This window comes from Alosa sapidissima, chromosome 20, assembly GCF_018492685.1.
Source record: "Alosa sapidissima isolate fAloSap1 chromosome 20, fAloSap1.pri, whole genome shotgun sequence".
NCBI classification, from domain to species: domain Eukaryota; kingdom Metazoa; phylum Chordata; class Actinopteri; order Clupeiformes; family Clupeidae; genus Alosa; species Alosa sapidissima.
Genome location: NC_055976.1, coordinates 8756309 through 8782778, shown reverse-complemented (window position 1 = coordinate 8782778; position 26470 = coordinate 8756309). Strand labels below are relative to the sequence as shown.

The following is a 26470-nucleotide window of genomic DNA, read 5'->3' as shown; positions in this document are numbered from 1 at the left end:
TGGCCGTGGGACTATGAAGCTTCAAAGAGCAGAGAGAATAAGACCTCTGTGGGGTGTGTGTGGGGTGTGTGGGGTGTGTGGGGGTGTGTGGGGTGCTCAGGGGCACGGGGGTTTAGTTGGCATGCTCCAACGCAGACACACTCCACTGGGAGCCCTTTGCCCACCGAGACTGACAGAAGACGAGTTTACAGGCCATGCATGGCTGGACGATCACAGGTGCACACACATTCTCTCTTTGTCACTCTCTGTCTCTCTCTCACACACACACACACACACACACACACACACACACACACACACACACACACACACACACACACACACACACACACACACACACACACACATAAACACACGCACACGCACACAAAATAACTTGCATACACAGAAAAAGCATGGATCAAGCGAGCAAGACAAAGGAATTGAAACATCACTGTGTATAATTACTTATGTCATAATGGTCTTTACAGCTTTAGATTCACTGAAGTAGAAGAACAATATAAATATTTATACCACTGTTTGGTTGCTATTGCGATGTGCTCTTTAGAACATCAATTACTTTTCAGATTTGCACACCTATGAAGTAGTTCCATTTTTTTAGCTGCATTACGCTTGTATATCAATTCGCCAAACTCGTTGTGAAGTGTAAATGAACGGTCACGTTCCAACAGAGAGCGATCTGACAGACGTTCAGAGCATAGCAACATTGTAACATATGACTAAGATTGCTTTTAGCTCAGTAACACTGCATTTGGAGTAAATAAAACAGTGATTTTACAAAGCTAAGGCTCAACAGAATCTTGGGATATGCTCGCGATTGATGTGTGGCAGAAAAAAGCAGTTCTGCAAACAAGACAGTTTCAGCAATCAAAAGGCAGAACTTATATCAGTAAATTAACACAAGCGTGGCAACAGTGGTATAAGTGGGATAATGGACTCCACAGCTTCAGGTATCAAACATTAATGCACTTCGAGGTGCATTAACATCTGGTAGCCGAACACCGGGTCATCCATTATTATCCCTTACATGAATGTAAAAATATTCTAAATGATGTAGAATGCAACATCATGCAGAATTATTCTACATTTTCTAATGTGACTCACAACGCATGTTTGTAATCAGCTAATGTTTTATATAGATGGAATTCTCAGAAAACAAGTGTATGACTGACTACTTAACGCAAAGTATGTAAAGGATATACACAGGAAATGTTTTTTTCTGGTATTCAACTCTGTACAACCTCACCTGTAGTAGTATGTACTGTGTAGGACTTGTGTTTTTAGTAGAGCATGCAAAACTAGACAAAAAAACAAACACATGCAAAATGCCCACCTGTCTTAGAATAAGCACACTAAATGAGTTTGTGTGTGTGTGTATTGTAAGCGTGTGTGTGTGTGTGTGTGTGTGTGTGTGTGTGTGTGTGTAAGTGTGTGTATGTTTGTAAGTGTGTGTGTGGCCTTCATAAGGATTGTGCTTTAATCCCATCGCCTCATTTGGCAGGCGTGAGGAATGAGAGCCGACATTTATCCCCATCATAATCGCTGCAGGAGATGCACTTAAATATTTACGTGAGACAGAGAGCAAGGGAGAGAGATGAGAAGGAGAGAGAAAGAGAGAGGCAGAGAGAGGTAGAGAGACAGAAAAAGAGAGAGGTAGGGAAGGAATGAGTGAGGGAGAGAAGGAGCACGGGAGACAGAGAGACGGATGACAAGTGTGTGGCCTTACCTGATCTCTCCCAGGAGAGTGTCAATTGAAGAGACTTATGAGAGGGCTTTCATATTCAAGCTCGAGCCGATACACTCACACTTCTACACACACACACACACACACACACACACTCTCATATAAAACCTAACAAATAATATATATGCAAAGGTGGATATCCCTAAATACATACCCGGGTGTGCATAGAAAAATGTGCTGCCACGCACTTGCTCTCAAAGACACACACACACACACACACACACACACACACACACACACACACACACACACAAACAAATGCCAGAGAAAGCTCAGCAATCTGTCTAGATGAGAAAAACAATGAATCTGTTAAGGTATAAAATGGCTTTATTAAGATATATCAGCCTCAGCAAAGAGTCTGGAAAAACTAATCAAAGTGGCATCCTACACAGCCATCCCAAGGTCACTCTCCTATCCTTTGTTCCCGAAACGGCCGGGCAAAAAATACAAACATAAAGCCCCTATGTTTACCAAACAGATGCTTCTATGAGCTGAAAGCACAACAAATGAAAATGAACACTGCAAGATGTGCTTACATTCTCGGCTAATAAAAATAGTACTATGTACGTGCCCGCAGTAAATGGGGTGAGAGGTGGCTGTAGGATTACAAAGAAGTGTTTGGCCTGAGTTGTGTTATGTAAAACGACTTCATCTCCCAGTGTGCCGTTCTCCACACCCTGACAGCCAATTAGGACAAAGAGCTAAAGTGACTCATTGCACCAGTCGGTTGCACCAATTAAAAGTCAATCATGAGTGTTCTGTTACATAGACAGGTACAAAAGTTGAGCTGAGGACTAACTTCATTAGAGAGCACCACATCAGCATGAGAAATTAGGGTGAGGAGCTTCCTGTTTACTTAAATTGAATGCCTAACGGCGGTTAGACAGGGGTCAAGGTCACGGGGTGAAGTCTGGCTCCAGGGCTTCTGAGACGGAGAAGCAGCGGAGCTGTCAAAGAGATGTGGAGAGGAGAGGAGAAAAGGTTGTTGTCCCTCTCATTACTTTGAGCCTCTTTGACGGCTATTTCGGCTCTCCTCGGTAATTACATCGAAGGCGAAAAGTGACCTTCGCAACATCATCTCTTTCTCTTTGTAGAGGTAATTATCACAGGCAAAATGAGGTGGAATTATTAAGAGTTATTTATATATTTACATTAATTCTCTCTCTCACACACATACACAAACACACACACACAAACACATACAAACACAGTGTTCGTGTTTGTGCATTTGGAAATACAATCATTGCATATTACAATTAGTGCATATTATTTTTGCATTTGCAGATATGCCATAGGAATTGAATTCCCCCTTTGAGGGTAAACATTTAACAGGCTGTAATTTATGTATAGGACATGGCTCCCCATAGCGATAGTTAACACATACTATAACTGGAGGAACATTGCTGCACAGAGATGTGAGGACTAGTGTGTGTTTTAACGAGAAGAAACAGAAGAGCAGAGAGAGGGTGAGACTCTTGTATGTGTATGTGTGTGTGTGTGTGTGTGTGTGTGTGTGTAAGGCTAATGAACAAAAGTGGATGCACCAGCTGCGATGTCAGTCTAGTCTCACTAACACCCCACAATCAAATAAATCCTTCTTAAGGTACTGAATGAGTCACATATTGCTATTAAGCACCTACCAATGGAGATCTGTGTACTGCCTGCGAGACAGTCATGACAGCCTTGATAACAGTCATGACAGCCTTAATAACAGTCATGACAGCCTTAATAGCAGTAATGACAGTCATGACAGCCTTAATAACAGTAATGATAATGACAGCCTCAATAGCAGTAATGACAGCCTTAATAACAGTCATGAGAGCCTTAATAACAGTCATGACAGCCTTAATAAGTCATGAGAGCCTTAATAACAGTAATGACAGCCTTAATAACAGTCATGAGAGCCTTAATAACAGTAATGAGAGCCATGTTGTCCACACAGCTGACCTCAGACCAGTTGGACTTGGTCTCCCTCTAATCATTATACCATATCCAGAGCTCACACATACAGCCAAGCCTGCTCTGATGGGGTTTTCAGTAAGACAGAGAGAGAGAGAGAGAGAGAGAGAAACTTTTTCTGTACTTTATCCCATTGTCTTACTTACTTTCTCAGTTGGGTTTAACCTATTTGTCCTATTATGTGTATATGTAATTGGGCTTTGACAAAGCTTTCATTAATTGAATTGAGACAGAGAGAGAGAGAGAGAGAAAGAAAGAGAGGGAGAGAGACACAGAGAGAGAGAGAGAGATGAGGGGTTGGCTAAGGACATTGAAGGAGGGAAGTTGTGAGATGATCTAAATCCACTCTGCAGGGCAGCTCCAAATCCCAGGGAGCACGGCTGGAAGTGCTGACGGAACAGAACGGGGGGTTGAGCGCCATGGAAGGATCCGGAAGGAAGGGCAAAGAGCCAAGGGAGGGAATGGGGGGGGATTAGTCACTCCTTCATTATCAGACATGAAGAGAGACCACAACGCCTCTACTTTCTTCCTCTCTCTCTCTCTCTCTCTCCTCTCTCTCTCTTCTCTCCCTCTCTCTCCTCGCTACTTCAGTGAAAGCGAGCAGCAAGGGACACTTCTCCACAGAAGTTGTCCTTGTGGGGAAGGTACAGTATGGGAGAAAGTTTCTTTGATGGGTAAATTCAGAGACTCACCCCCATCTCTTTCAGCAGAGAGGAGAGCATAATTAATAAACTGAATGACATTCAGGGAAAGAGTGCACTTCATGAATTGATTAAAATGACAGCCCCAGCTGTCCCACTGATAATAGCAAATCCAGCGTCCATGGAACATCCTGGAGAGGACAAAACTCCAGAACAGACTGGGCTGAGTACTGATTCGGTTCTGCATAGGGGTGTTATAATATACCGGCATTACCAATATATTTTGGAAATGATAGTGTATTATTTATCAGTTCAGCTGGCTGCCTCCTCACTATCATTAGAATTGTATTTGTTATTTTCGTTCAGACTCTCCACTTCTTTTTTAGGTAATTTACCAAAAATGATGCAAAACGTACAATAAACAAATGTAAACACTTTCCATCGGACATTGGAGGGAGGGAGGGGTTTATAATATCCACCTAAACAGTCCATAATGACCTTCAGTGCCTTTTTTTAAAAAAAAAGGGGTGGATTAGATCTCCATAACAGGGTGGTTAGGTCAACAGCACTGACCAGTGTTTCATTATTGGAGGGGTTTTGCCTCACTTTACTTTAACTCTTGTGAGGCATAAAACTCCATGCACCCCCCAAAGATGGCACATATGATATGAACTACTAGCATTATGAATGTAAACATGATGACCACTAGCATTAGGCGTACTAGCATTATGAATGTAAACATGATGACTGCTAGCATTAGGCCTAATAGCATTATGAATGGTAACATGATAACTGCTAGAATTAGGCCTAGTATTAGCATTATGAATGGTAACATGATGACCACTAGCATTAGGCGTACTAGCATTATGAATGTAAACATGATGACTGCTAGCATTAGGCCTAATAGCATTATGAATGGTAACATGATAACTGCTAGAATTAGGCCTAGTATTAGCATTATGAATGGTAACATGATGACTGCTAGCATTACTATTCTTCTGGCCCACTATAATCACATCTTGAGAATCTGATATTGAGAGAGTTCGAGTTCAGCAAAAGTGGATCCAGCTCTCAGTTTGATGGCATCTGGCGGGATTAGCAGCCAATGGTGAAACTTGTTACCTGAGGTAATTTTGCACCTAATTACCTCCCAGAGGCCAGTCTGGATCTATGTCTGACTCTTGGGCCAAAACACATCCATTTTCTCCTCTCTCCGTACTCAATAAGTCTTCCATCCGAGCACTAAAAATACCTAATGGATGTGATACACAAGCTCACAACACTAACAAAGTCCCAATTGTCATGCATTCCTGTGTAGCACATGAAATAGCTTACAAAAATGTAAGACAGTCAACTCCGCTCATGGAAAAATCTGCTTTTCGTTTGGGTAATGTTGACAGAAGATTGGCATACTGGTGTGTGTGTGTGTCTGTCTGTCTGTCTGTCTGTGAGTGTACTGTAAGTGTGTGTCTGTATCTGTCTGTTTGTGTCTGTGTTTTATTTGCACCTTTGTGTGTGTGTGTGTATATCCAATCCAATCCAATCCACTTTATTTGTATAGCACAGTTTAAACAAACACAAGGTTCCCAGAGTGCTGTACAGCAAGATAAGAAACACACAAGACACCACAGACGCACAATAATAGGATAAAGTATGTGAGTACTTGTGTGTGTGTCTGTCTCCAAGTGCACTTGTATGTGTGTGTGTGTGAGAGTGTGTGTGTGCGTGTGTGTGTGTGTGTGTGTGTGTGTGTGTGTGTGTGTGGGCGCCCGCGTTTGTGTACCTGTGTCCTTGTTTTCCGATTCCCCAGTAGAGTTAACGAGAGGTACACACCCAGCCTCCACCATGCAACCCCCAGTGGGAGGCGAGGCCGGCAGAGTCTCATGCATAATGGAGCGCCGAGCAGACCGACCTGGGATGCCAGCCCAGTTAATGAGCGCCGCTGCCACGCCAGCCGACTCAAACGAGCCCCACCAGGCCAACCGACTCGCCAGCCAACCTGACTCAGAGGTGTGTGTGCCCGAGTCAGGCACCAAAAGGACAAACACCGGCTTTCCCAGCTTCCCTTCCCATAGGGTTAATTAGATTAGTGTACCCCCACCCTGCTGGCGGCCATTTTGGATTGGTTTCACTCCTTTTCCCTTAATACCGCGTCCACGCCCAGAGCCATGCCACCATTCTGGCTCAAACAGCAGTGGCTTCCGTTGGCCACTATTGGAACAGCATGGGCTATTCTGGCTTCACTGCTTAGGGGGCTCTGTGTTTGAAAATACTTGATCTTATTGCTCTGCACCCTTTTGCAGTTTCGCAGTTATCTCATCTAAATCCAGACCGACCACAGACATTGCTGGCTGAATGGGTTTTTGATGGGCTGGCAATGGGTTGGCAATTGACAGTGTAAATTGTTTTGGCTTAAGTCAGAGCTTTGCTTTCACCTTTATTCCTTACCCAGGCTGACATCATTTCAAGTGGCTGAAGTTTCATGCTGGAGACTTCACATTACCTTTCTCTCTCTCTCTCTCTCTCTCTCTCTCTCTCTCTCTCTCTCTCTTCTATCTGTCTCCTCATCTCTCGCTCTCTCCTGCTCTCTGGGTTTCTCACCCTCTTTATGTCACTCTTCTTTCTTTTTCACTTCATTCTTTCTCTCCTTCACCTTCCCCTCCCCTTATCACACTCTCCCTTTTGTCTAAACCCCCTCTTTTCTTCATCAATTTTCATCCCCGCTGGACTTTCCTCTCTCTCTCTCTCTCTCTCTCTCTCTCTCTCTCTCTCTCTCTTTCCTTCAGGTCACAGGTCAAATGTCCCAATTATAGACACACAGATGCCCTCCGTATTTGACCAGGGTGTGTGACCTCCACTGCATAGGTCATGGCGGTCGCCTCTCTGGGGGGCAGTCCAACAGCTGCCCAAAAAAAAAAACGAAAAAATTCTCCAGGATGACCATAGTTCTTCGTCACCATAGAAACGGCATGGCTGCCCAGTGAGCTCTACAGTATGCGAGTTAGTTGAGAGGTAAGATGAGACCTTGGTTGCATGCAGAGGTCAGACAGGGTGGGAAGAATGAGTTTGTTTCCCTGACTGTAAATATGCTTGTTTTCCTTGTACTGCTTATTTGTACAGACTGTATGTCTGTGAGTACACCTGTGTTTATGTGTGTGTGTGTGTGTGTGTGTGTGTGTGTGTGTGTGTGTGTGTGTGCGTGTGTGTGTCGTGTCTCACTATTCTTGCCCTTCCACACAGTCTCACTGAAGGAGCACCTCCATCCGCTGCCTGATGCATATCAAATACCCACCTCAGATAAGACTGACACCATGAGACTGAAAAACAGACCAGACTCAGAGCGAGAAACAGAGCAGCAGCGGAAGACTAGGGCCAGCGCTGTCAAAGTGTTACTCTCTCCTCCTTTATCTTCCTACTACAACCCATTTTCTCGCTGTCTCACTCCATCTCCACAAACACTGGTACGCATAATACTAGCATCAATCACATCTCATAGCCTTCTAATGAGGCACATCATATCTGAAAATTAACAATCCTTTCCATTTCAGAGAGAGAGAGAGAAATACAGAGAGAGAGAAGTAGAAACTTGTAGAAAAAAATAACAGATAGAGAAAGGGGAGGAAGGAGGCAGAGCCTACTGGAATCTAGTGGAGCGTAATAAAGACTCATGTTCCAACATGGAATTAGAGAGGGCGGCGTGATCTTAATAAGGGCGATAAGTGCCACCCTTCCGGCTGGTTCCGTGGAGCGCTGGCGCTGCGCTCAGATGGGTTTCACAGAACACTGCGCCAGCAGGCAAAGTGCTATCAGAGGCACGGTACCCTCTGCTGTGCGGCCCTCATCGCTACAGAAGGGCTGGGGCTTTGATCTGAAACTTTCTCTCGCTCTCATTCTCTCTCTCATTCTCTCTCTCTCTCAGTCTGTTCCTCACTGTTGAAAAAATGGTATTGTGGAACATCCTCCACATCCTCTAAAAGGACTGACATCTTCCACAGTCGCACACACACACACACACACACACACACACACACACACACACACACACACACACACACACACGCACACACACACACACACACACAAACACACGCACACACACACACTCACACACACACACACACACACACAAGCAAACACACAAACTCACACTACAGTATGATAGTCCACAATGGAACAACTCTCGGTTGAGCAAATACACATTTGCAAACTGCTTTCTCATGTAAATCAGCACGGACTCTCACAACACCGCTCGGACACAATTTATTTTGCATTCGGCAACATCACAGAGTACTGCCGCAGCACAGCTGCTCACCAAAAGCTTTTTGTGGCTTCAGCCAACATGATGATGCAGTAGAAGCACAACATGTGCTTAAAAGCCTACAACTTTTAAACACATATTCAGCACTTACTGAACCATGGTATTTACAAGCCCACACAAGATGGAGGCTACTGCAAAACATTTCCATTGCTCCGGTGGCTGAGCCGTACAAAACATTGAAAGCAAGGAATTCACAGAATGCAAGGCTGCTTCTGATTCATCCAACAGAAAGCAGCACTCTGGAAGCCTGAAGCGGGTTTGTTGACCAAGCCACTGACCAAACGTCTTGGCCCCGCCATCGCAGCGGCCTATTTGAAAGCTACAGATTTAAACTGGGAGCACATTGAGCACTCACCTCCATCATCTATCTTCCACTTCCCCGGTGCCGAGTGGCTCTTTGGTCCCGGTTCTACGTTCCTCCCGGCTCGGGCCTTTGTGTCTGTGGAGAGAGACAGGAACTTTTAGAGCTGACAAAGTCCCCCACCCCTCCTCCTCCCACCGCGGGCCCGGGCTGGACTGCAGAACTTCATTTCCCACGTTCCGCACTCAGCACTCTAAATCAGAACCTCTAGGGAAGTGGGGGGGGAGATGGACACTGTGAGAGTGGCTGTGAGAGTGGTTCTTGTCAGGGGGCCAGAAACCTTTAAGCAGCCCGCGGCGTTCAACGGGCAAGGGAAACAAAACTACATCAACAGAAATGTCATGTGGCTCTTAAGGGTGGACACATATTTGGCGTGTAGAGGGAAGCAGTAGTGAGAGATGCCAGACTTGGACTGCAGTGAGAAATAACAAACTTTCTCAGCCAATTTGTCACATATTGAACAATATTTCTAAACACATAAAATAGTAAATACCGGTATTCATCAAGTGCACTGATAATCTTACACACACACACGATAGACAGAGAGAGAAAAGGAGAGAAGTCTTGATGGAAAGACAGAAAGAGAGAGATATATAAAAAGAGAGAGATAGAGAGAGAGCTATAAGGAGAGAGAGATAGAGAGATAGAGAGAGGAGCCTGAAGAGGGAGACTCATGGCGCGGCACGTACCTACTCCATGCCGCGTGTTGGTGTGGGTGGCATTAACGACTTATGGTGATTTAATCTCCTAATTCATTCAGCCGGGATATTTATTGCGCCGTGAGTTTTTATGAGGAGCTGACAGACTTTGCTTTATTCTCCCATCTCCAGCCGCCCCCCCCCCCCCCCCCCCCCCCCCCGGGAGAGCACAGCGGAGAGCCCCGACCGATTTATGGGCCACCCACCGGTCTCCAGCCTCCGCCGCAAAGCATGCACCGGCCATCCGAAAAACTCTCCGAGAGATGGAGGGAGAAGGATAGAGGGAGAGAAATAATGGTGGGAGTAGAGAGAGAGAGAGAGAGAGAGAGAGAGAGAGAGAGATGCCCATCTGAGAAAATGGGTAGAGAGAAAGATGGACAAGGAGACAAACACATATCTCAGACAGAAGGAAAGAGAAACAGGAATAGATGGATAGATGGATGGATGGATGGATGGATAGATGGAGGGTAAACTCAGTCAGAAGGATAGAGAGGGATGAAATCAGATTGGGTGAGAAGTGAACTAGAGGGAGAGCTGGAGAGAGGTGGACTCACTGCAGCTAGAGTGAAGCAATTCCATACGTAAGAAGATTGCAATAAAGACTGGAAGAGCCTGAAATAGAGAGACATTGAGAAGAAAGAAAGACAGAATGAAAGAAAGAAAGAAAGAATAAAAGAAAGTAAAAGAGTAAGAGACAGGAAGAGCTGAATCAAGAAGCCAGAGAGGACAGGAGATTACATTAAAAAGATGGCTAGAGATAGAACGCAGACAGCAGAAAGAGCAAGAGCTCCTCCAAAGCCTTTTGATTCTTTTCTTCTCCTCTTTCTGCCTCTACAATTTACGCTGCTCTGCAACCTCTCTCCTCTCTCCCCCTTCTCTCTATCTCTCTCTCCCTCTCTTCTGTCCTCAGTTGTCACTCTGTCAGTCTGCACTGGGCTAGAGGCCAGGAGCCTGCTGCAGTGCCACTGCCAGAGCACGGAAAGATAGACAGAGAGAGGAGAGGGAGAAGGAGGGAGGGAGGGAGGGGAGAAAGAACAAAAACTCAAAGCAATTTCTGAAACGTTTGCTCATTCTGATCTGCCCCAGTGGCATGCAGGGCGTGCGGAGGGAGCACGGAGTCTGTGTGTGTGTGTGTGTGTGTGTGTATGTGTGTGTGTGTATGTGTGTATGTGTGTGCGCGTGCCTGTCCTTTTCTGAGTAATTGTGTGTGTATGTGCGTGTGTGAGAGAGAGAGTGTTAGTGTGTGTGTGTGTGTGTGTGTGTGTGTGTGTGTGTCTGTGTGTGTGTGTGTATGTGTGTGTGCGTGCCTGTCCTTTTCTGAGTAATTGTGTGTGTATGTGCGTGAGTGAGAGAGAGAGTGTTAGAGTGTGTGTGTGTGTGTCTGTGTGTGTGTGTGTATGGGGAGGACTTGTGTCTGACAACCGCAGCCATGGGGTTGAGTGAGAGCGACTCCAGAGCAATCAGTGTTTATCTGATCTGCCGCCACCTGCACTTCTTCTTTTGCACCCCTTTAAAGTTAGGCCGAAAGTGCCGGGGTGGGCGAAATGGAGCTGTCCTGAATCGATTTTGTGGTTAATTTTAGATTTGTGGTCTGCTCCTTCATTTGTTTGTTTTGTTTTGCTTGTGTGTGTGTGTGAGCATGTGTGTGCGTGTGTATGTGTGCGCACAGTTTTCTGCTTGCTTGTGAAAGGGAGTATGTGTATGTGTGTGTGTGTTTGTGTGTGTGTGTGTGTGTTCTTTTGCAAATTGATAGTGCTGCACCACAAAAAAGGAGAAGGGAGAAAAAAATCAATCCAGTTGTAACTGCCTTCTCTTTCTCCTCCACCTGTCCACCTCTGCAGCGTCTCTCTCCATTTCCAGAGGAATCACATTTGTGTGTATTTGTGTGTGTGCATCTCTTGAATCAGTCTCACGATAGCCCAGGACTCCGGGGTCACTGCTGCTGCTGATACAGTCACTGTTTTTTATGTGTCTGCTGACAGCCTTTTTTTCTTCTTCTTAAATCCGCATAGTAAACAATGAGAGAGAGAGAGAGTGAGAGAGGAGCAAGAGAGAGAGAGAGAGAGTGAGAGAGGAGCAGGAGGGAGGGATGGAGAGAGCGGGGGATGAAGAGAGACAGAGGGAGAGAGCGAGAGAGCGGGACGGGAGATAGAAGAGAGTGTGCGGTCAGGCTCAGGCACATTAAACTGAAATGAGATATTTGCTTTGCCTTGCTCCCGCCTCATTTAATGCGTCTCTCAGCCAGTAATGGACTTGCAGCGCCTTATTGGTTTGTTTATTAGTTATTTATCCATTTTGCGCATCCTTCTCCCCTTGCTCTCGGCTTCCAGGCACTCTTCTTCTTCTTATTCCTCTTTCTCTATCTGTTCTTTCTTGCACTCATCCGGGTATCGTAAATGACAACACTGCTGGTCCTTCAACTGGCTGAGAGAGAGAGGAACATGACAAAGAGAGAGATATCTAATGACAGAAGTTAATATGCTGTGTTATTGTTATGCTTGTTATGCAACACTGTACAGCGTGTGTATCTCTCTGTATCTCTATGTGTGTGTGTGTGTGTGTGTGTGTGTGTGGAGGGGGTGCATTTGTATTTTATGTGTATCTATACTGTGGGCTTTCATAAGTTTGCCAAAAGTGATCTTTCTTTGTCTATGTGCGTTGTCTATGAGATGAACAGAAGTTTTTCTCTCTGTTTATACCGTGCTTTAATTACTTGGTTGCTTTCCAAAGACTGTTGTGTACTGGTTCCTTTGTTTGGAGCTTTTCTGAGGAGAAGTGGAGGCGCACAGTGACAAGCTGTTAGACATGCTTTAAATCACTCATCGCTTTCCATCTTGTCTCAAGTATCAATGGTCGATCTGCCCATGCTAATAACACAATTCTTAAGCTGTTTATATACCACTGCTTGGTTGAATTTCCCATTGTCATGCGTTCTTTAGAACGTGGAATAACCGTAGCTTATTTGCACACCTATGAATTAGCTCCAGTTTTTTGGCCGTATCACATTTGTACTGTATATTGATTCGCCAAATGGTTCGGTTCACAGAAAGTAATGCCCTTACGAGGTGTAACAGCCCTCCGCTGGCTCGTCAGGGCCGCTTTACCACCTCAAACATACATTTCTTTCTGTGAACCGAACGCCGTGTCGTCCATTATCCATTACATATCTGCCGATACTGTCATACTGACAATATTGTGCATCCCTATTGTCAATATCTTAATGAGTTTGAGTCCCTTTCTCAAATATCAGCAAATGGAAATCAGTGCTAAGCACAGAGAAATGAATCACACAAAGCAAGGTGATTATATTTCTATACATACACATGTACTATATACATAGACATAGAGACAGACACAAACATACACAAACCACCAGCAGTTCAGGCCAGGTCTGCACTAAGGCCAGGTCACTAAGGTCAGGTCTGCACTAAGCTCAGGTCACTAAGGCCAGGTCTGCACTAAGGTCAGGTCTACACTAAGGTCAGGTCTGCACTAAGGTCAGGTCTGCATTAAGGCCAGGTCTGCACTAAGGTCAGCCACATCAGTCTTAAAGGAACCGTATGTAAGAAATGTATTTCAATTAATCATAAAATGGCCCTGATATTTCACTAGACATTAAGAAGTCATTTCAAATACTTATATCACTGACAACAGTAGTCCGGCCAGGATATTGTCATTTAAAAAGTGAAGTTGCAGCCCTCAACTGATGTTGATGTTGTGTTTTGTCATGTCATGTTGTGTTTTGGCTTGATGCGCCACCCTCCACCTATCTACTAATCACAGAGTCAGTAGTGTTTCGGCATCGGGTTGGCAACCTCGAGTCAGGGGGGAGGGGGAGGGGATACACCGCTCTACAGTAATTTGAAAATGATTGCAGTACCAGTTTTGGCCACAATCTTACATATGGTTCCTTTAAATACCTTTGTCGCCATCCCATCGTTATAAATAAATATATAAAATTAACAAACGGTCTAAACAATTTCGCCAACTCTAGAAGTGGAAGCTTAACTTGAGCAACAGCTGTCTCTGCGTGACTGGGGCCCGGCGATAAAGAGCCCGAATGGCGCCTGCAGCAAAGCGCCGTGCCCTGAGGAACAATGGGCCTTTACAGTGGCAGGAAAGTGCATAGGCAGCAAGCTGCCGCCTGCCTGCCTCCCCCATGGAGGGAGATCTTTCATGTTCCCATCGAGTGGGCTGCTTAGTTAAGCCGACACAGGCTGCTGACAGGGCGTGTGTGTGTGTGTGTGTATGTGTGTGTGTGTGTCTTTGTGTGAGCTGTCAATGCTCACAGGTACTGTTACCAACTTAGGTAGAGAAGTAGCAACTCTGTGTGTGTGAGTATGTGTGTGCGTGTGCATGTGCGTGTGTGTGTGTGCGAGTGTGTGTCTTTGTGTGAGCTGTCAATTCTCACAGGTGCTGTTACTAACTTAGGTAGAGAAGTAGCAACTCTGTGTGTGTGTCTGTGTGTGTGTGTGTGTGTGTGTGTGTGTGTTTGCGTGTTTGTAAGAGGAGGAAAATGCTCTTGAAAACACTTGCGGTGTGGAAGCATCTGAATATGCAACTCTAAACCTGAAGCCGCTAATGAATTTGAGCAATCTGCATGAGATTATCAGCACAGCTCATTTACCCAACTGATTTTCCTAATGTTGCCATTGGAATAACTAAGCAGCTACGTTAAATTGCATTCCTTTTTGTTATCCATTCTGATTCATCTCCAGAACTATCCACTGTATCTGTGCTAACACTGGTATTTGCCATAAGAAATGCATAATAGCCTATCCGCAGCCTATTCACTGTGAGCTCCATGTGAAATATCATTGTAATCGTGCTGAAGAAGCTGCTTGTGTTGTGTAAGTGTACCTCTGTTGGCCTCAGACCACATAGAGACTCCGTAATCCCCACTTTCAATCTGCTAGCTTGATCATGCATTTCAAATCAGAGCGCTCAGTTCAGGCATCAGCAAGACAGAGACGGCCATGGGAGAATTATCATCCAGCGATGCTCCTGAATGCTGATGCGATGGTAAGCTGCAGTGAGGTTTCCAGTGAGTTGTAGTGAGGGACTATTCTCTCCTCGTTGGATGCCTAGAAAGAGCCTGGGATATAATGGCAATGAAGAAGACTACAGAACAGTAGTTTGAGAGAGATCCGACGTGCATCCACTCCTCCCCCCACCCAGCTTACATCCATAAATCGATGAACACTTGACTGTAGTTCAGGCTGCTATGACACCTTGGGGAGACATGCCATTATATGGTTAAATAAGACTACGCTTCCCAGAATGACCTTTAGAAAGGCAAGGAAAGGAACAGATTGTCTAGAAAGTACTATGTGAAAACAGCTTTTATATGCTTGACTGTGTGTGTGTGTGTGTGTGTGTGTGTGTGTGTGTACTGTACGTGTGTGTTTGTGAGACTAGGAACAAAGTGCAGGGATCGACAATGCCCCATAAATGAACAACATTTATGTAAATGTCAAGGCATGGGTGACATTTTGCTGGTTACACATAGGAACCTTTTGAAAAAGGTTTATTTCGGGAGAAAACAGGCACATAGACATGCAAGAGAAAGAACTGACCTATACGAAAATGAGGAAAGGCAAGTTATATTTTTTTCGCACACACAACTTCTTGTGTAATGTCAAAGCATAAATACTCAGCAGGAGACACAAAAACCGTTGTCTTCCAGTGAAAGCTATTGCGTTACGGGGATAAAAACCCACACACAAAATCTGTATAGCAAAATCTGTACTTGCTGTAGTGGTTTTTGCTCTATTCACTTATCTCTTTCTCTCTCTTGCACTCTCTCTCTCTTTTACACAGACATACACACACACACACACACACACACACACACACACACACACACACACACACACACACACACACACACACACACACACACTTGTTGCCTCAAATAACTGACAATATCAAGTTTGTTAGTGAATCTCTGGCTGTGCGTGATTACCTTGACTGCTCTGAAATTGGCTCTCTTTTATCATACTTGCCGTGTATGCTGTATGTATGTGTGTGTGTGTGTGTGAGTGTGTGTGTGAGAGAGTGTGTGTCTGTGTGTGTGTGTACATACTGTGTATCTCATAAACAGAACGAGTGGGAAGGAAAACGGCAGCTAGAGAGAGGGACAGAGTCGGAGCCGCTATGGAAAACACTGATCCTATCGCACGTCCATAAATTCACGCATGCAGCAGCAGACAGCCTTCAGCTTGGGATACACTATCCTTCCATGGCATCTGCACCCAGGCCCATGATAATGGCACTTCCTCTGTCAGTCAAGCACGGGTAGCAATTAGTCCAGGGGAATGCTCTCGGTTCTGCTCTCGCTAGCTGTATAGCGTATTGATCAAAGATCTATAATTAAAAGAGGGATTTTGCTATTGTTTGTGTGTTGTGCTGCATTGGCAGACAGCAGCACCCAAGGAAAAGGGCTTATGCTCAGAGCAGCATACTGTAGGCATGCAGACGTTTGAGAGGCCACCATAGAAGAAGGGAGAGAATGAAAGAAAGAAAGAGAGAGAAATCCATGTATCAGACTAGCACTTAAAAGTCAAGGGTAATATGCAGATGAGACTCTTGGATCAATAGGCTGCTCTTGAGACCAATCAAGAAGTGAGAGATTGGCAGAAAGGCCAATCAGACCGGCCTAATGAATACTTGCATCCGAGGCAATGGGCCATGGCTAGACCTTTTCGACCAATCGAACTATATCTCAGACAGAGTAGACCAATAGGCCACACACAAACTAGAGCAGTGTCTTGACAAATCTCCAATCACCAGGAAGCTGGGGCAGGACACTGGCTCAGGTTCCGTAGCCTTCAGATTACCACTCTGTGCCTCAGGCCTTCCCAGGCCACAAACATTTCACAGTGAAAACTGAATTTCATTTCTAAATCCATCTTCATCTAAGCATCCAATACACATACACATACACCCATCTCTAGGGTTTTCCTAGAATGGTCTGAAAAGAGACAAAATTGAGTGAATGTTCTCTGGGCGAAAATGCCTTGTTGATGCCAGAGGTCAGTAAAGAATGGCCAGACTGTGGTTCGAGCTGATAAAAAGGCAACAGTAACTCAGAGGACCACTAATTACAACACGGGTATGCAGAGGAGCATCTCTGAATGCACATCCTGTCGAACCTTGAAGCAGATGCAGCAAGAGGACCTCACCAAATGCCACTACTGTCAGCTAAGGACAGGAGACCGAGGCTACAATTTGCATGGGCTCACCAACATTCTGTGGGGGATCTTTTCTTGCCACACTCTGGGGCTCTTCGTACCAATTGAACATTGTTTAAATGCCACAGCCTACCTGAGCATTGCTGACCACGCCCATCCCTTTATGACCACAGTGTACCCACACTTCCATAAAGCACCATGTCACAAAGCTCGAATCCTGTCAAACTGGTTTCTTGAACATGACAGTGAGTTCACTGTACTCAAATGACCTCAACTGCCACCAAATCTCAATGCAATAGAGCACCTTTGGGGATGAGGTGGAACAGGAGATTCACATCATGGATATGCAGCTAACAAATCTGAAGCAACTGCATGATGCCATCATGTCAATATAGACCAACATCTTGAATCTATGCCACAAAGAATTAAGGCCATTCTGAAGGCAAAGGGGGTCCAACCCGTTACTAGCAAGGTGTACCTAATTAAGAGGTCGTCCACCAGTACCCAAATATTCAGGCTCTGTAAGATGTGTGTGATGTTGGCATAGAGTAGACCTTCACTAATACTGATTGATTCCTGTTAGGGAGAGCATCTTTGTTGAGTGAGGCTCTACCTTCTGCCTTCTTTCATTACAATGCTGGATTCTAACAGAGCCATTCTGATTCTGAGGGTATCTTGAATAGAGGAACATGTTATAATTCTTGATCATCTCATTACGTTTACTTTCATTTAACAGTAGGGGGGGTAATTACACATTAAACAGAAATTCATTTGTATCGACCTGCCAAAAGCCTATTATCAATGCTTATTATACAGTCACATGTAATTATCTCACTGCATCTGACACCCTGCTCTCCCTCCTCTCTTTCCTTTCTCTCTCTCTTTCTCTTGGTGTGGCCCAATCAGAGCCTTGCTCCCCAGCTTAAAGGATAACCCCCAAGATCCTCCTCTTGGACCATGTTCCATCGCCCGCATTTTCACGGTATTAGTTTAACACTGTCGACTCAGCACAGAGCGTGTGTAATCTAGGTCTGCCACTTTGAGGCTCGGCCGTATAATTAAGCGAACGAACGAAATGAGGGGGGCCAGGGGACGCCGGAGGTTTTGTATTTTTAGTGCTTGTCGACATGAATGTTCTCACGTAGATTGTGCCCCGTGCGTTCCTCCCCGTGATGCGATCTCCCGGGACTGCCGTTGTCGCTGTTGTCATGGCGGTGCTGGCTCGAGCGGGGAATCTAGGCCATGACTAACCCTTCAGCGGGCCCTCATGTGCTCCACTCGTCTCCTCCTAATGGCCTAAGACCGCATCAGGCATCAGGTTTACTGAGACGCTGTTCTCTGGCTTGTCGAACATTATGTGAGTCGTGTTGGTCCTCGGGGGCCACTCGACTTCGTCTGTTTATTCTCCTTTTCTTCGCTGTTTGGTGCCGTTTGTTTGGTGGATAGTGGGGCTCCGATGGGTAATCTGAATAGGCAGGACAGAGTCGTTCTGAGAGGATTGGCTTCATCTGAATTATCTTTTTTTTTTCTAACAGACATCCTGCGCTGTTTGCACTTTAATATGCATTACCGAGGATGAATGGGAAAAAGTTTCAGTGAGTAACAGAAATTGCTAGAGATTCTGCAACGAGGTGCGGTAAAAAAATGATTGTGTCACTTCAAAACACTCTCCCCATTATCTTGCTTCCCCTACCTCAGTTCCTCTTTCTCTTATAAATTCGATCTCAATCACTCTGTCGCCTCATCAAAGTAAAAAAAAACATTAAAAAGTGAGTAAAACTGGCAACGCTCAGGTTGAGAGCTAACCTGCTGAGTGAAGGAGACTATCTCTGTTCATCATCTTCTGAGAGTACACAAACGGCATAAATATATTAATGAGTTGGGGCCGTTATTACCATCTTCCCTCATGTTAATGTGGTCCCCGCTCTTTCATTCCGCCATTTTATTGTCGCCTGTGTGTTATGGCTGATCATTAAGATCCCATTCCTCTGCACACTTATCTCCTTTTTATTTCCGTCTCTTTTCTTTTCTTTTTTTTGTAGCTGCTTTTTATCGCTGTCTGCCATTACCACCGGATCTTCACAATGAACATTGCCGCGGCGAACTCTCCAATAAACTGGAGAGGTCTGTAGAAGTGGAGAGGGAGCAATAGAGGAAACATCCTGAGTTATAACTGCCACAGTCATTTATGTCCAGGGGAGCAGGGGAGAGGAGAGTAGGGGAGGGGAGGGAGGAGAGGAGGGGAGAGGGGAGGAGAGGAGGGGAGAGGAGGGGAGAGGAAAGGAGAGAAGAGGAGAGCAGAGGAGAGGAGAGGGGAGGAGGGGAGGGAAGGGGAGGGAGGAGAGGTGATGAGAGAAGAGGAGGGGAGAGAGGAGAGAAGAGGAGAGAAGAGGAGAGGAGAGGTGATGAGAGGTGAAGAGATGAGGAGGAGAGGATTTCTCAAGAGGAGCAGAAGTGTATAGCAAAGGAAATGACAAAAGAGGGAAGATCAAAAGAGGGAGGGAGGAGCGAGAGTAAGAGAGAGTGAGGCAAATGGACAGACTCCAGCAGAGAGGTGAAGCATCTAGAACATACCAGAGGAGAGGAGAGCAGGGGAGATGAAAGGAGAGAAGAGAAAAAAAGAATCAAACAACCGTAGAAGGAGAGGAGAAAGAGAGGAGAGGACAGGCTGGGACACCACAGGACAGGTCAGAGCGCACAGGACCATGGGACATGAGAGATGGATGGAGAGCAACGCGCCGAAGCAAAGTCAGAAGGGTGGGGGACGTGGGTAAATGAGGCACCTGGGCCTTGGGCCCTCCGAGGGGCCGCTGGGGCAGGAAGGCACATATGGCACGTGAAGGAGGGAGGGAGGGAGGGAGGGAGGAGGGTGATGGATGGAACAGACTCCTCTCCACCTCTCCAACTGTTCTCCAGCCCTCTGAATTTACTCCTGCGCATCCGCAGACCTGAGCTACAGGGCGGGGCAGGCATAGGAGAGCAAAGCTCACTCAGCACACTAAGGGTGCAATTATATGCACACAAAGCGGCAATATGTTTTGATTTCTATGAAGCCATCAATCTCAGATATCTCGGATTACATGTGTAACCTAGGAAACTGCATTTTCCACTCTTTCAATGGGATTTCGTGAGTTAACGTTTGTGCTCACCTTTCTTTGGAAAGAAGTCTCGACTTGGCTTTTGTGGAGAAAGACATTGCACAAGCACAACAATTAGCGGCCCACTACTAGCGATGCTCAACTACATAAACAAAATGTGACACCTTGGGCCTGTACTACGAAGGGAGCTTAACCTACCCAGATGTAACCCAGGGTTACTTTGTTAAACCAGGGTTGACAAAACCTGGTTATCTTAAGTGGTGTTAATCGGTACTACGACGCTGATTATAAAGTTGATTTGTTGAACCGGTGTTAACCTAATTGGAGTTTGTGCGCGTTCACATAAAAGGGGCGGGTTGCAGCGCAAGTCACCACTTTCAATGATGACGCGATCACCTTATTTTACGGATGAGGAATGCACAATTATTATGACAAGTTATGAGGAATTAAAACCCACTCTACGACAAAAATCAAATACGTCGGCAGTGAACAAAGCAAGGCTGTTGGCAACGTATTGCAGATCGGGTAGCCTAAATGCCTAAAAGTAAAGTTTTATTCCCACATGTTCTTCAAATATGTGTTACGGAGGATTAGTAGCTTGCGGAATGTCTGAAATGAGTTGAAATAATTAAATAGCCTATTTTGAGTTCATAGAAAGGCCTACAGATGCAATCCAATTCAGAAGTGGGCATATAGATTACAGTAATAAGGATAATTGAATGTTTAAGTAGCCCCCATTGACTGATTTAGTGTATGCCTAATCCTGTGAACATTTCAGATGCAACACCATTGCCAAACGCACATGGCAGCAGGTGAAAATGAAACACAAAAACATTATTCAGAATAGTAGGTTTATATAGTTATAGCTTGCATTAATATTTTTTAATTATGAAAACATGTAGGCCTAGCTTATAGCCTTCACTTGGCCTCTATTTTACAAGAAAAGGGTGTCTTTGAACACTACTGTAGGAGGAAAGGCACCAGGGTGTTTTACAATAGCAGAGGAGTTGGCCATCGCAAATAATAGTGGAAGGCCGATTATGGAGGGGGTTGAGGGAGGCAGGCCAGGCCTACAGTATGCTGAACATCTGAGCAAGAATAGCCTAAAATAAATCGGACATTATTTTCGGACATACAGTATTCTTGCTCAGATGTTCAGCATCACCGATGGAATACATGAATGTCCACGTACGGGCATTGCTATGAGACGTCTTCCTAGATCATCTGACAAAGATAACGAATTCCCTCGGCTGACAATCTATATCTTCATAGAGAATATCGTCCGGGTAGGCTATATATATTTTCTGGTGGTCTCTAAAACCCCTCGCCCTGCGAAGAGAGTCCCTCACGATTTGCGCTCCAATGTCGTATGGATCATCCAGGTACGCCGACATGCCTTGGGAGAAATTGTTAGTGGAGGGGTGGTACTTATAAAGGGTGTGGTTAACGGAAACCTCCGGTTAACCAAGAACATAACCTGCTCGGAGCAGGTTTGAGATGCAGCGTAAATTGCCATGGCAGCATACCTCGGTTAAAACCTATCCACCTTTCGTAGTACGGGTTAATTGGGAAGTTACGCCACACGTGATCAAGTTACTCTCGAAGTTACCCAGATAAGCCAGTAACCCTGCTTCGTAGTATAGGCCTGATGAATCGTTGTGCAGACGGACTAAACCATTTTGCTCTTTAGCAAGGGAGAGTGAGAGTGACCTTAGATAGTCTTCACTATTTTTTTGTCAGTCAAACTTTGATTTTGCCATTTTGCCATTTCATTTGGAAATTAAAATATTCAGGTAAAAACAAATATATTCCAGACTTTTCAAGGGCCCTCTCCTCCATTGGGGCCCTAGTAATCAGTCCCACTTTCCCCCCAATCTGATGCCCTTGGATCTGCTGAACTCCTTTCCAAAATAGTTTCTCTCTGAAACTGAACATGGGCCTACCTGCCTCAGTCTTACTGTTCACTGCAAAACGAGCAAGGTTGAGCACAAATAACTCTGAAAATCAACTGCTGCTCAATATTAAAGGAGTACTGTAGCCTACTTCACTAATATTTCATCAACGTATTGGTTGATACTTTTACTTGAATACAATATTGTTGTACTTTTTCCACCTCTGCATAGGTATGTGTACAAAATGTCTTTTTCACATCTGACCATATAACCTTGACTGAATGAAAAGCAATGAGACCTTCAAAGCATGTCCATGATATAGGGCTGTTGCTGTATACAGTATGAAAAGCATTCAAACATTCAGTAGGCCTATTCAGCCTAGTATGAAAAGACAGGTACATAATCCTGTGGTGAACAGAAAAGAAATTCAGGAACATTGTGTTTAAATCAAAGAGATGAGGTATAATTGGACTAACTTTGTGTAAATGTCTTTGAGTCAATTTCTGACCAATGTCCCTTTCTACTCACCCTGAAGCCAGTTGTTCACCGTCTCAGGGCAGATTGTTGATGCGAGGGAGTTTAACTCGCAGTGCTAACTCGCAGTGCTGCAAGAGGCCCAAGCAAGCATAGCCTATTGAAATAGAATTCTTGTCTTACCATTGACGAAAAGTCGTGAAATGAACTGCAACAGTCTTTGAAACTACAGTGCCTCTGTCACTGATATGCAGCATCGACGTTAATTGGTGCAACTCGAGGAAATCCTCATCCAGTTGAACGAGACGACCTTATAGCCTAGGCTAACAACTTTTTTTAACGTCACCCAAGACTGTGCTTATGTGCATAATGTGCATAACCATTTGTTTATGTAGTCGTGACAACACGTGTGCATTTCAGGCTGCATGCCTGAAATGCGTTGTCACGATAAACAAATCCTGCACACAGGAAGAAAGCTATTAGGTCTTTTTTACATTTTACTTTATTCTCAAAAAACAAACGTTTGCATCATGTAAAGCAGACCTGTTGGTTACCCAACATAATAAGGAATTTTAAATGTAAAGCTTCCAATGCATATCGCCCCCATGTGTCCGAACCCGGACCGAACCCGACTACAATTTGGGTAGCCACACTCTACTATAGAACTTCTCAGGTCCATGCCAATGACGTCATTGAAACTGGCAGCGTTCTAATACTAACAAACGCAATTTTGGTGTTGCATTTTTTAGTGTCATTTTTTTTAATTGTCATAATTAACACATTATCAATGTTGATTCTTTAAGTTCAGTTCATCTTTAAAGACCCAAACATTGATGGAAGTACTGTATGCTACAGGTTGAGACAGGTTTAATATAAACAGAGAAACAAAGAATGATTTATGCAATTCATCCTTTCTACACAAGTGATTATGGGTAAGCATGGCACATGGATACACACACACACACACACTCATTGCCCATCAACCAAAATCAGATGGCAATAGCACGAGCATATAAAGGAGTGAGTGATTGCTTTGTGCATGTACTGCAGATTGTCTGGGAGCTTGTTCTGCGGCTGCACAGTCTGTTTTTTAACCCAGATGAAGGATGTCCTACATTATTATCTCCATTGATTTCTGTAATACAGCTTGTCCCACTGGCACAATTGAAAAGGCTGTCCGCTTGTGCGATTTCTCTCTCTCTCTCTCTGTTTCTCTCATTCTTTCTCTCTCTCTCTCTCTCTCTGTGTGTGAGTGTTTGTGTTTGGGCATGTGCACACACATACACCTAAATACACATATACACACACACATACACACATATGCACACCCACATAAACATGCACACTCAAACACACACACACTTTTTCTTTTCTAACAAATCTTCTCATTAGCTCCAATTGAATGCTGATGTGGATTGTAGCTCGGGCGAGGCTGCCAGCTGTGAGTCTTTTCCAGGCTCTAATTTATCTCAGCCAGAAAGACCTGCTCACGCAGGCCTCCGCCTGGACCCTCTTAATAAGGAGAGATTCATTTCCGCTACCGCTGGAATGTTTCTGTGGGAAAGTGCGTGTGTGCGTGTGTGTGTGTGTGTGTGTGTGTGTGTGACTGCTTTCAGGAAAGTGAAAGTGCTATGGGTTTGTGGGTCTGTGATCGTGCCTGTATATGAGGAAGGAGAGGAAGGAAGGAGAGTTTTGTGTTTATGAGTGTGTGTGTGTGTGTGTGTGTGTGTGTGTGTGTGTGTGTGTGTGTGTGTGTGTCTGTACAGTGTACACACACAAGAACAGATTCCTGATTGCTGGTGAAGCCCGAGCGACAGCAGTCTGCGCCAGTCTTTCATCTGCAGGAGAAACTTCTCCTTGTACTCCCCCTCCCTCCCTCCCTCTCTCTCTCTCTCTCTCTCTCTCTCTCTATCTCTCTCTCTCTCCCTCCCTGCCTCTCTCTCTCACTCTCTCTCCCCCTCTCTCTGTCTCTCTCCCTCCCTCTCTCTCTCACTCTCTCCCTCTCGCAGTGTTTGTTTTGTTGACTGGCCTCATTGCTCTGCAGTTTTCGAGGCTGGTTAGCTCCCTCCTAGCTAACACCCCCCCCCCCCCCCCCCCTCTCTCTCTTCTGGTGCTGTGCATGGCACCAGCACAGGTTAATGACCTGCTCCTGAATGAGGACGACTTAGCCTCTGCCACGCAGCTGTGATGGATGCAGCGATCAGTCACAGCAAATTACCCTGAACACTCAGTATCTGTTCAGGATATCTGACCACACCACTGTCAGACGAGAGCATAGGAAAGGTGGAAAGTGAGAATGTGTGACTATGTGTGTATGTATGTTGTGGTGTGGTGTGTGTGTGTTTGTGTGTCTGTGTGTGTGTGTGTGTGTGTGTGTGTGTGTGTGTGTGTGTGTGTGTGTGTGTGTTTGTGTGTGTCTATGTGTGTGTTTGTGCAAACATTATGCACATCTGCTTTGATGGGTGTAGGCCTGTCACAATAACTGTTTTTGCTGAATGATATATTGTCCCAGAAAATATTGTGATAAACAATATCATTGTCCTTTTTAGACCACTTTATGCTATGTAAGGGAGAATGGCCGCCGAGGTGTCTTGTTATACGGAATTAATGGACGAGGGCAAGAGGCAAAGAACTCCCCGAGAGCAACTTTCTTTGGCAATAGCATGGACAGTTAGCTTGTTTACAGTCGATTCCATTGTTGTGAAGCCTGCTTCCAGGTTCAACTGTCGTCCTACTATGGTTGTTATAGTTACCATTCATAAGCATTCATATGGAACGGTGATTAAACCTTTTTTACCAGATCTACTTCATAGGTGTCCTGTTATTCAGAATTAATAGCCACCCCACCAGCCAATCAGAAAAAAGTATTTCTTCTCACCGGGTGATAACAGCACAATAATGTAATTACCTGGCGTCCCTCTACCTGCAACTGCAAGGTTTTTGTTCTCAGTCAGAAAATTGGATGTAATGCTGACGTCTCAGATTAGCCAGTTCACTTAAATAGTTCTACTGCCATGGTTCCTTGCTTCTGTCAGAGACTGACACACATAGGCTATTTACGCATGACTGCGTATGTGCATGCATGTTTTCAACTACAAACTCTGGTGAAGACAAGACATAATCTATGCTAATTATGCTTTTAGCAGACACGTGCATGCAAGGTAAACATCTACATCCCTGGGACTATGGCAAACTAAAATGAGCAGTTGTTTTATTTCACACATCAGCAGCAATGCATATTTTAATTAGGAGGTGATTAAAAGATTTAAATTAATTACTCAAAAAACGTAGATTTGCTGAGTTGAAACTGAATTTAATTGCAAGACGACATTTTTGGTTTGATTATGATCATGCTTAATAAATCATAATTTATAATGATGTACCCAATGTACCTAATGCTTTAGTTGATGCGTTGTTCATGCATGAGGTCACGAATGATAGACAATGAACTCATGTCAATTTCTGATGAATCATGAGATATTAGGAAATGAAGAAATACATACATCATGAATTCATTCACGCATGAATTCATGATAATTCATGTACCCTTACCATCCGTGTTACGGAGTGGGTCTCATTGAAGCCCAGGGCACAGTACAAAAAAAAGTGACTGCACAGTGCGCAGTGCCCTGGGCCACAGTGCAGTCAAATATAACGTACTGTCATGCATCATAGCGTATTGAGGGTAGATTCACAGCCGTGGGAGAAGAGGATGAAAAAGAGGGTAAGGGAGAGAGAGAGAGATACAGAGAGAGAAAGATAGAGTAAGGGAGAGAGAGATACAGGGTTTATTGTAAGTAAATGAGGCCATCTCAAATATTTAATGGTAGAAGCAGCTCTGGTGATTAGAATGACTAAGAGCATTGTAAACACAGAATACAACCCATGTACCAGGAAGAGGAATATATATTTTTTTCTATGTGCATGCTAAAACGGTATACTCTTCCCAGCAAGTGTTGATTGTTTGTTTGTTTGTGTGTGTGTGTGTGTGTGTGTGTGTGTGTGTGTGTGTGTGTGTGTGTGTGTGTGTGTGTGTGTGTGTGTGTGTGTGTGTGTGTGTGTGTGTGTGCGTGTGTGCGTGCGCCTGTGTGC

General features: G+C 44.7%; 1 protein-coding gene across 3 annotated transcripts in view; it reads right to left on the bottom strand.

The window, feature by feature from the left end:
- The window catches only part of spock1 (SPARC (osteonectin), cwcv and kazal like domains proteoglycan 1), a 204315-nt gene that overhangs the window by 78622 nt on the left and 99223 nt on the right, over nt 1-26470 (bottom strand). For all 3 annotated transcript variants that reach the window (XM_042074782.1, XM_042074783.1, XM_042074784.1), the window contains one exon: nt 9018-9101. In XM_042074782.1, the coding sequence (XP_041930716.1) occupies nt 9018-9101 (84 nt within the window). The remainder of the gene's footprint in view (nt 1-9017; nt 9102-26470) is intronic.